The following is an 11,590-nucleotide window of genomic DNA, read 5'->3' on the forward strand; positions in this document are numbered from 1 at the left end:
AAATAGGTCTGTTTGGCAGTGTGGAGACAGGAATTGTATTTTTGAAGGGCAGATTTATATTGGTCAAATTCTTGCTGGGTCTTAGTCTTACGCCATAAACGCTTGAGCACGGCTATGTTTTTTGAGGCATCTGGTATTGTCTGTTTGCCAGGGCTGTAGTGTTCGGGGCCTAATTCTGTGTGTAGTGAGGGGGCAATGTGACCAGGGTGGATGACAGTGAACTGTTGTAGACAGAAGTGGCCAGGTTGGGGCGGGACAGAGCTGTGATTTTGTCATAGAGACAAAATATGTCTCTACTACACTATGAATTAAGTCCAGTTAAGACAACTATCATTGTAGTTCCTGGAGAGTGATTCTGATTCTTCTGATCTCTGCATCAGAGTCTCTGCAGCAGCTTTGCCCACCCCTCCTGTCCATTCACAGAAGCCTTGATATTATGGGAACACATTCACAAAAAGGCTTCTGTGAATGGGCAGTAGAGGGGAGAGCATAGCTGCTCTGTGCATTTCCCTCCCTTCAGATTCCCAGAGCATCTCTTCAGCAGAACAATAAACCTATCAGATGTAAATAATAGAAGTCCAGGAGATGTCATGCAGCTCCTTGGACGTAATACATAGTATGCCTTAACATTTTACAAAGTGGCTGAATTCCTGGAATTCAGCTTTAAAGTTAAATCCAAGCACTTAAAATCCCCCCCAACCCTTTGTACACAAATATACAAATGTAAATACATGCATTGCGGGCACCTACGCAGGAAAATGTCAATTGCACTGCACATGTTACATATCTTTGCGCACGTTGGATTGAGAACAATAATTCTAGACCCATTATTCACAAGTAACTCTACACTGATGACCTGTAGGGACTTTTAAAGCATCACCTATAGAAAACATAGGAAACCAAAGTATGCAATTTTAAGGGATGACATGTTGGGTATCTATTCACTCGGCGCTACTTCAATTTTTTAAATTTTAAATGACTTTAATACCGCGCTATAGCCAAAAGAAGGCTACAGCATGGTTCTCTTGTTCTCAGAGGGTGCGCTCTGTGACCGCTGTGTCCTTTGGAACCCAGCTGATCACAGATTGTGGTAAGGGGCCAGTCACAGCAGCCTTTTACCATATGATCAGCTGTGTCCAATCACAGCTGATCACATGTAAACAGACTTGCCCGTTGTCGGCAGTCCTTTCCTCACACGCTGTGTCTGTACCCAGGAAGGCTGTCAGCACTTTGTCTACACTGATAATCGGGGCACTGATGATCAGTGCAGCTTATCAGTGCCTATTAGTGCTGCCTATAAGTGCTCATCAGTTCAGCCTCATCAGTGACCATTAACGTAGCTTATCAGTGCCCCCTCATCACTGCAGCCTATCAGTGCTCATCAGTGCCGCCTCATCACTGCAGCCTATCAGTGCAGCTTATCACTGCAGCCTATTAGTGCCCATCAGTGCAGCCTCATCACTGCAGCCTCTCAGTGCCCATCAGTGCAGCCTTATCACTGATGCCTAGCAGTGCCCATCAGTGCAGCCTCATCACTGCAGCCTATCAGTGCCTCATCACTGCAGCCTCTCAGTGCCCATCAGTGCAGCCTTTCAGTGCCCATCAGTGCAGCCTGATCACTGCTGCCTAGCAGTGCCTCATCACTTGCAGCCTATCAGTGCCCATCACTGCAGCCTCACAGTGCCCATCAGTGCAGCCTCATCACTGCAGCCTCTCAGTGCCCATCAGTGCAGCCTTATCACTGCTGCCTAGCATTGCCCATCAGTGCAGCTTCATCACTGCTGCCTATCAGTGCAGCCTCATCACTGCAGCCTCTCAGTGCCCATCAGTGCAGCCTCATCACTGCAGCCTATCAGTGCAGCTTCATCACTGCAGCCTAATCTCTGCAGCCTATCAGTGCCCTTCAGTGCAGCCTCATCAGCATGAAACAGTGAAGAACAAAAATTGCTTATTTACAAAATTTTATTACAGAAGCGAAGGTTTTTTTCCTAGCAAAAAAAACCCAAAAAAACCCAGTTGTAACCTAATACCACCAAAAGAAAGCTCTATCAGTATATAAAAAAATCATGTGTACAGTGTTGCATTCAAAGTGCGACAGCGCTAAAAGCTGAAGATTGGCCTGGGCAGGAAGGGGGTGAAAGTGCCCGGTACTGAAGGGTTAAAACCGAACACGTATTAAAGGGACGAGGTTGCAACTCTAAAGCAGACACTGACAGTAGAGTCTCTCCATCGTTCATTCAAAATTCAACTCTCACCACGTTCCACAATGGAACACCCCTTACCACCTGTCACCAGCAGCACGCCCACTTCCTGATTCTACTTTCGCTCCTCCCCAACTCGTTCTGATTTGCAGGTTGCCGGTCACATGACGGCATTGCGCACGCGCCATGTGCTAATTTTGTCCTCTCGGGTTCTTATTGGGCAAATGCAGTGGAACGCCTCCAAGCTTTCCCTGTTTCCATAGTAGTTGTCACATCCGGTTTAAGGCACGAAGGCGTGGCTTAGGGGTCAGTGTGACCGGTGCATGTGGCTGTCATGGCTGGGCTGGTGGACTTCAAGAACGAGGAGGAGGTGAAGGAGTACCTGGACAATCTGGGGGTGGAGTACCACTATGCGTGCTACAAGGAGAAGCAGCCTGACGGTGAGAGTGTGCCCGGTGTGAGGGAAGGGGGCTCCACCTGAAATTGGATTTTCAGATTTGTATACACTCTGATCACATCAAACCTTACAGCTGCTTAGATGACATGGCGATGTTTGCGGTGAAATCTGCGTCCTGGTCACCGCTGTGATGAGGGGGCCTCATTCTCTGTGTTCAGGTTACTCCTACGGAGAGCCGGCTGATGCGTCAGATCCCCAGTGTCATCCATTATAAATCATCTCTTCCAATAGCACACTGAAGGCATCACAGCACTAAGGTTCCATTCACATCTGAGCGGAGCCGTTTGTGCACTTTTTATGCGCGTTTGCAAATGTGTTTGATTTGTTCTTGCGTTTTCAGGTTGTTTGAGTTCTGGCGTATTTATATTAGCCAATAGAGAAATATTTCTACCATCAGTTGTTGCCATGCCAGGAAAAAAAAAACGATCTTGGTTTCCGCGATTTGCAAGTCTCCATGTATTTCTATGGGAATGAAACCGCACCAAAAATGTATCAGTCTGCCTGAATGGAGCTACAAAAGTATCTCCAAAACTTTTTTGAGCCTCAGGCATTCTGTGTTTTTATTTATTTATTTTTTCTGATGGGTGTGTTGGTGGCTTGTTCATTTGATTTGGCTGCCTAGACAAAATGTTGACTCGCCATACACATAATGCTCCATTCACACGGCTCTACCAACATTTTACAGATGTTTTCCTGTAAAAAAAAGTTTCTGCGTAACTGATACTTGCTTTTAGATCTGTTTTAACCTCTTGCCGACCGCACAATGTAGTTTTACTGCTACAGTGCAGGCCGGCTGTGCAGAATCGCGTATATAGTATATACAGGATTTTGTATTTCCAGGTAGGGGGCGCCCACTGGGTCCCCGGCTAATGATTTATGGCTGGAACCAGCTGATCGGCAGGGCGAGTGACAGGTGAAAGCTAGTAGGCAAAGACTGACCTCTCTACTGTCAATGACGATGTGTTGGTTTTTGTTTCCCTGCAAAGAGCAGGGAGTAAAAACCGGCACATCCTCCTAGTAAAAACAGCACACAGTAAACGCATTACTAGGCGCACAGTTAACCCTTTGATTGGCCCAGATGTTAACCCCTTCCCAGCCAAGTGTCATTAGTAGTGTCAGTGTATATTATTAGCAATGATCACTATTAGAGATGAGCGAATTATTCAAAAATTCGATTCGGCTGATTCGCCGAATTTGCGGGAGAAATTCGATTCGATGCGAATTTATTCGCTGCGAATTTAACTTATTAAAAGGGTTTCTAGGCTTCAGAGAGCCTTTATATTAGTGCAGAACACTGTACCTTTAATTTAAATGCCCTTGGAGTCTGCTGGGGAAGAGAAATAATACTGTCAGTCAGTATGACATGCAGATGAGTGCCGTCGATCTTAGAATCACCGCACACTTCACTCATTTGGGCAGTCACGGGGCACGACGACGAAGAAGAATGAGAAGAAGAATGAAAAGAAGAAGGAGAAGGAGGAGAAGAAGAATGAAAAGAAGAATGAAAAGAAGAATGAAAAGAAGAAGAATTCCAGTACAGCAAAAAGTGTATCTGCAGAGAGCTCCGCTATTTCTGACAGTTCTCTGACAGTTCCTTCACATTTACAGCGGTTGAAACATTGTATCTATTTATTTCCGAATAAAAACATCTGTATCCTAAATGGAAACAAATAGATACAATGTTTCAACCACTGTAAATGAACTGTCAGTACTGTCAGAGAACTGTCAGAAATAGCGGAGCTCCCTGCAGTGACACTTTTTGCCGGCTGATCGGGGAAAATTCGATTCGTGCACCCGAAGTTTGCTAAAAGAATGAAAAGAAGAATGAAAAGAAGAATGAAAAGAAGAAGTATGAGAAGAAGAAGAATGAAAAGAAGAAGAAGAAGAATGAAAAGAAGAAGAATGAAAAGAAGAAGAAGAAGAAGAATAAGAATGAAAAGAAGAAGAAGAAGAATGAAAAAAAGAAGAAGAATGAAAAGAAGAAGAATGAAAAGAGAAGGAATTCCAGTACAGCAAAAAGTGTATCTGCAGAGAGCTCCGCTATTTCTGACAGTTCTCTGACAGTTCCTTCACATTTACAGCGGTTGAAACATTGTATCTATTTATTTCCGAATAAAAACATCTGTATCCTAAATGGAAACAAATAGATACAATGTTTCAACCACTGTAAATGAACTGTCAGAACTGTCAGAGAACTGTCAGAAATAGCGGAGCTCTCTGCAGTGACACTTTTTGCCGGCTGATCGGGGAAAATTCGATTTGTGCACCCGAAGTTTGCTAGAAGAATGAAAAGAAGAAGAATGAAAAGAATAAGAAGAATGAAAAGAAGAAAAAGAAGAAGAATAAGAAGAATGAAAAGAAGAAGAAAAAGAAGAATGAAAAGAATGAAAAGAAGGAGAAGAAGAATGAGAAGAAGAATGAAAAGAAGAAGAATTCCAGTACAGCAAAAAGTGTATCTGCAGAGAGCTCCCCTATTTCTGACAGTTCTCTGACAGTTCCTTCACATTTACAGCGGTTGAAACATTGTATCTATTTATTTCCGAATAAAAACATCTGTATCCTAAATGGAAACAAATAGATACAATGTTTCAACCGCTGTAAATGAACTGTCAGAAATAGCGGAGCTCTCTGCAGTGACACTTTTTGCCGGCTGATCGGGGAAAATTCGATTCGTGCACCCGAAGTTTGCTAAAATTCGGATTCGGTGCGAATCGAATTTTTCCTAATATTCGAAACGAACTCCACTTCGCCAAGTTTGATTCGCTCATCTCTAATCACTATATTAATGTCATTAGTGATGTCAGTTCCCATGAAGTGTCATTAAGTGCCCGGTCACACTGGTGCAATCTCAGGTGCAAATTGAAATCACATCTAGTGAATGTCAGTGTCTTAACATTTGTGATTTGCTGCAGGTTTTTGCGATTTCACATACATAGAATATCATGGAAATTGCACTGCAAATTGCAAGAAATCATTGAAAATCTTCAAAAGTAGCTACAAAGTCTTCAGAAATCGCACCTCAAATCATGCTGAAATTGCACACAAATCACATAATTTTAAATCGCAGCGATGTGACCAGTGAGTTAGTGTCAGATTGCCCGCCGCACTATCACAGTCCCACTAGAAGTCGCTGATCACCACCATTACTAGTATAAAAAAAATTTCCAGTATACATCCCATATTTTGTAGATGCTCTAAATTTCACGCAAACCAGACATACACTTATTGGGGTGTTTCAGACATGTAGCAGAATACATTTTGGCCTAAATTTATGAAGAAATGTGATTAAAAAAACAATTTTAATTGGATATGTTTTATAGCAGAGAGAAAGAAATGTTTTTTTTTTCTTTGTTTTTTTTAAACACAATTGTCATCAAATAAAAAATTTAAGTTGCACTAATGCCACAGACATTCCAAAACAAATAATGAGATGAGAAGACAATAGATAATACACCATAACATAATCAGTAAATGGAAGGAATATGGGAGTGAAGGGAAAGGTGAAATAATAAAGATCCAAAATGAGGACCAAAAGGTGTAACAGACCATAAACCGTGAACATGGGTAAAATGCACGGAAATGATCAGGGAAAAATAAAATATTAACTAAATCACAGTAATAGTGGGACATATGAGTCCATCATAACATAAATGAAATAACATGAATACAATTAATGAGAAAGTGGAGCAAAATGTGAAAAATACAAAATGAAGTGCTTAAATATTAAAAATGGACAAACCACTTATCACAGAAGAATGACAATAACAACGCACAGTGAGGCCAAAAAATGTGACCATGCGAATAAAGGATCATAACACAATGTGCATCAATAGGCCATGTGACATAAAACGACTAATAAGTGACCATATAAATACCATAAATAAATGTGGCAAACATAGAGTGCAACTAGTATGAAACAGAAAATGGTGATACAAACGCACAGTGAAACCAAATGAATGGATTACTGTGCAACCTGAAAACAATAACACAATGAAGAAATAAATAACATATGACAAAAAAAAAAAAAATAGCATAAATGCAACATAAAGTCCGTGTGCAAAAATGTCCAACAAAAACACATATAAATAAATAACCAACGTGGATAAGTAAATGATTAGTGAATCCCACACCGGCTATAAAGACCTCCGCGCCCAGACCCCAAGGCTTTCAGGACACTCACTGCAGGGGCCTTTAGGTGGAATCCCCCTCACTGGTGGACCTTACTGTTCAGCGGTGGTAATATATCTTTCACCTTTGGACACGGAAATCAGCCAGCGCACAGAACTCCTACCAGGGGTCCGTTAGACCAGAAAAAACAGCCAGCTCACAGCACTCCCAGGGAGACAAGAAAAAGTGCTTCCATAGTGTAATATTGTAAGTGAATCACATTTATTGTAAAGACAAATGCACACTTACATGGGAACAGATCAATCACATGTGCTGATATGGGTGTATATATAAATACATTATTTTATTTTTTTTTCTTTTTCAAACCAGAGTTTAGTGTCACTTTTAGGGACGTTCTCCCTGCTCCCATGTGACAGCTATGGGGCTTGGTGACTGGCCTGTCATGTGTCCAGCACTGTCACATAAGTGTTTATTGGTAGAAAGTGGAGACAAGACTGACCACTAGGAGGAGGCGTGGCTAGAAAGACCTTTCATTTTCCTACCGATTAAAATCTGTCAGGATATATGTATACTAATGAGTCATTAGCTGCAATTTTTTTTTTTTTTTAATGCTGCATATTGCGGAATGGAATGCTAATCATGTATCACCATTTTTTTTTCCAGGCTGCCATCGTTTAGCTGAATACTTGGAAAACGTTAAGAGAGATTTTGTAGCAACAGCAAAAGTGCTGAAACACAACTGTGAAGAGAACGGGCAGAGCGAGAGCTGTTTTAAGCTGGGGGCTTATCACATAATTGGAAAAGGTAGGTGTGTGCAGATACTCATTCCAAGAGTCTGTCCTACCTAAACATAGAAGTGCAAATGGACTTACAGAAGTGGGGAAAAAACACTTGATGGAGTTCTTTGTCATCCTTTCTTTGCAACAGTCAGAATATCTACTAAATATACCCACAGTTAATTTATACTCCATTTCATATTCCTAAACGCTTCAAGATGACAGCTGTTAACACAACACAGCCTAACTGGTTGCAGTCCACAGACACCCTGAAAGCCCTGCTTATTCTAGCTACAAAGGACCAGTTGGGCTTCTATAACAAATCAACTTAATGTGAACTTGGACCCTCCATTTTAAACTTTTTAGAATAAAAAAAAATAATACCCAACGCTATTACCTTTATTAGCCATAAAAGCCTCTTCTGTGCCCTTCTCTGATTTTAGTTTCTCTTTGCTACAGTGGCCTGATTTTCCTTGCTGCGGCTATGGGAACATTTTATGTTTTTAAAGCTGCTGATTTTGGCTTTTGGCATTTTTTTCTACAGTCAGTAAACTCCCCAGCTTGTTGTCCTATGTGTCCATGCACACATAGGCTGTAATCCAGAGTTTTTTGACTGGAATAAAAACCCAGAACTAGAGGGTTTCTAGAGGAGTATATTAGCTGTAAAAACGCTGCAAAATGCAGCAAACCAGCATTTTTTTTTACACTTTTTTTTTTTTTTTTTTGAGCGAAAAATGTCTTTTTTTTTTTTGTAAAAAAAAACCACTAAAAGTGCAAATTCGGCTAAACGCTATTGCAAAAACACTAAAACCTGCTGAAAAACTCGTGTTTTTAATGTGACTTTATACAGCTAACTCTTATCAGCGTTATTAAAACGCCCGGTGTGCATGGAGCCTTAAGACCTTCTTATAGGGCCACCAGGCAGCGGCAAGGGGTTAGAACTATAGGCAAAACTTTTTTTTTGGAGCGGGGGAGGGTTATAACCCCTGTCAGATTTGTATTTATTTTTTTTATTTTTTTTGCCATCTGGGTCCCATTGCAGAGATTTCCCTTCACTTCTTGTCCCATAGCCAAACAGGAAGTGAGAGGAAATCCCTGAAAGTTAAAGTGTTACTAAACCCAGGACCCTGCATTTAATATATCTGGTCTCCCACAGTACACAGAACATGGAAATGCAATTATTTAGTAAATCTAAACTATGGCCACCAATCCAGTTTCCTGAATGGATATAAGCTCACACCACGGAGCCCAGGTAAAGGTATATTGTATATTTTGTTATTAAAATGGCAATTACAAAGCATAAAATGTCAACCGCGTGGCAATATTACATAAGCATACAGTCCGGACTTACTAAGATGGCTGCCGGTCCAAATTCCAGAAATGGTGACATGACATCAGCACGTAAGGTCACCCCTCTCCCCCCCCCCCCGTTTGTTTTTTTTTTTTTCTGTTCAACAAACTGTCCCTTCGGTATGTTCATAAGCCGTAGAGGGTGGGGACAGCTGTCAGTGGGGATGAAACAATTCTTATCTGGGGGTTTGAAGAAAAAGGTTTCGTTGCAATCCCTTTTCCATTATTAAGTAAAGTTAGATCCAAAAAATTGATCTCCACCTGACTAAAGGTGTGTGACAATTTTTTATATTAAGGTTATTATACAAAGCTATTAAGAGATTCCACATCTCCCTGCCATAGGAAGAGGACATCTACTGTTTATACTGAGAAGGTAGAAGGTTAATTCCGGCCAATCTTGGGAATAGATGATGTCCTCTTCCCACCTGGCCATAAACAATTTGGCCAGGCTAGGTGCAAATTTTGCGCCAATAGCAACACCGTTGGTTTGTAAATAAGACCTTGTTACAGCAGAAATAATTGTGGGTGATTTCAAATTCAAGTAACCGAAGAATAAATTGCTTTTGAACATCTGACGACACGCAAATCTATCTCTCTACCCCTCGCCTCACCCCTTCAGTCTCCGCCCGAATCACAAGCCTACTGAACGACATATCGGATTGGATGTCACTCCACTTCCTCAAACTGAACCTTTCCAAAACCAAGCTCCTAGTTTTCCCAATAGCCCACGCCCCCCCCCCCCCCCCCCGACTTCTCCAACACAACCAACAATGCCACCATCAGTCCCACCCCGCAAGCCAGAGTACTTGGTGTCATCCTAGACTCCAATCTGTCCTTCAAAATGCTAACCCTGACATACAAAGCTGTCCATAACACTGCCCCAAACTACATCACCAACCTGATATCCAAATACCACCAAAAACGTACTCTCCGCTCCTCACAAGACCTCCTTCTCTCCAGTTCCCTGGTCTTCTCCTCCCATGCCTGCCTCCAGAACTTCTCCAGGGCTTCCCCCATCCTCTGGAACTCCCTACCCCAATCCATCAGACTTTCACCTACCCTCCTCACCTTTTAGGCGCACCCTGAAAACCCATCTCTTCAGGGAAGCCTACCCCGCCCTCAGCTAATTGCCGATCTCATCCACTCTTCCTACTACTCCATCCCCCACAGCTATCCCTCCTGTACCACTATCCCCTCCCTCCTAGATTGTAAGCTCCAAGGAGCAGGGCCCTCGAACCCCTCGTGTATCGCATTGTATTGTTATTGTACTGTCTCGTGTATTGTCTCCCATTGTAATGTACAGCGCTGAGCGAACTGTTGGTGCTATATAAATACTGTGTAATAATAATCTGGGATATCAATGGCCTCCTTCAGATAAAAATCTACTGCCTCCATCCCATCCTTATGGTCTATATTACTATATATGTATAGACAAAATGCAGCGCTTAAAAGAACATTGGAAATAATGATGAAACAAAGTCCAATAAAGGTGCTCCTCGATTCCCAGTGCAAATGGTAGAAATACACACTAACCAGAAAGCGTATAAGTAATACGCATGTGAGCATATATCCTGAAGGTCCCCCTCTCCTTTCTGGTCTGGTCAAGGAAGTAGCTGGGAAAGATGGAGATCCTATGCCCTCATGTGGTGAAAGAATGGTCCAGCAGGTCAGAGAAGAATCAATCAAGATAAGCCTCCCCCTTCTCAGGAACTGACACAGGGATCACTTAGGGCTGTAAGGGTTGAAAAGCTCCCGCTAAGAGTGGAAAGGCTTAATAGAGGCCAAATCCGATGTCTATAAAAACGCATGTCTCAAAAATTGCATAATAACTGTCTCAACGAATGTAAAGAAGCTGGAGATAGAGACCTAATCCAATCATCTTAGGTCATTCCTGAGTATGTTAATACAAATTAAAACCAAAATAATGTGCACACATATAGAACCTGGAGCAGAATCAAGACTAATACCCTGCTAGTGTGTGGGTATTAGTCTTGATTCTGCTCCAGGTTCTATATGTGTGCACATTATTTTGGTTTTAATTTTCTGCAACAAATACCCCATAATGATGACGTGAAAGAAGTTCATTTTGAAATCTTTGCAATTTATTAAAAATATAAACCGAAAGAAATCACATGTACATAAATTTTCATAGCCTTTGCCAGGACACTCAAAATTGAGCTCTGGTGCATCCTGTTCCCATTGGTCATCCTTGAGATGTTTCCACAACTTGATTGGAGTCCACCTGTGGGAATTTCAGTGGATTGAACATGATTAGGAAAGGTATAAACCTGTCTATATAAGGTCCCACAGTTAAAGAGTGCATGTCAGAGCACAAACCAAGCCATGAATTGTCTGTAGACCTCCAAGACAGAATTGTGTCAAGGCACAGATCTGGGAAAGGGTACCGAAACATTTCTGCAGCATTGATGGTCCCAATGAGCACAGTGGCCTCCATCATCTGTAAATAGAAAAAGTTTGGAACCACCAGGAATGTTCCTAGAGCGGGCCGCTGGGCCAAAATGAGCGATCAAGGGAGAAGGGCCTTAGCCAGGGAGGGAACCAATCACCTGGTGGTCACTCTGAAAGAGCTCCAGCGTTTCTCTGTAGAGAGAAGAGAACCTTCCAGAAGAACCACCATCTCTTCAGCACTCCACCAATCAGGCCTATGTGGTAGAGTG

At 42.1% G+C, this 11,590-nt stretch overlaps 1 protein-coding gene across 1 annotated transcript in view; it reads left to right on the forward strand.

Annotated features, from left to right (window-relative positions):
* Window positions 1-2,478: 2,478 nt before the first annotated feature.
* COA7 (cytochrome c oxidase assembly factor 7) overlaps window positions 2,479-11,590 on the forward strand; it is a 13,357-nt gene continuing 4,245 nt past the window's right edge. The window contains exons 1-2 of the mRNA XM_089666528.1: window positions 2,479-2,641; window positions 7,450-7,590. Of these exons, the coding sequence (XP_089522654.1) occupies window positions 2,536-2,641; window positions 7,450-7,590 (247 nt within the window). The 5' untranslated portion in view covers window positions 2,479-2,535. The remainder of the gene's footprint in view (window positions 2,642-7,449; window positions 7,591-11,590) is intronic.

This window comes from Staurois parvus, unplaced genomic scaffold (assembly GCF_062004578.1).
Source record: "Staurois parvus isolate SC_StPar_1 unplaced genomic scaffold, SC_StPar_1.0 ptg002753l, whole genome shotgun sequence".
Taxonomy (NCBI): domain Eukaryota; kingdom Metazoa; phylum Chordata; class Amphibia; order Anura; family Ranidae; genus Staurois; species Staurois parvus.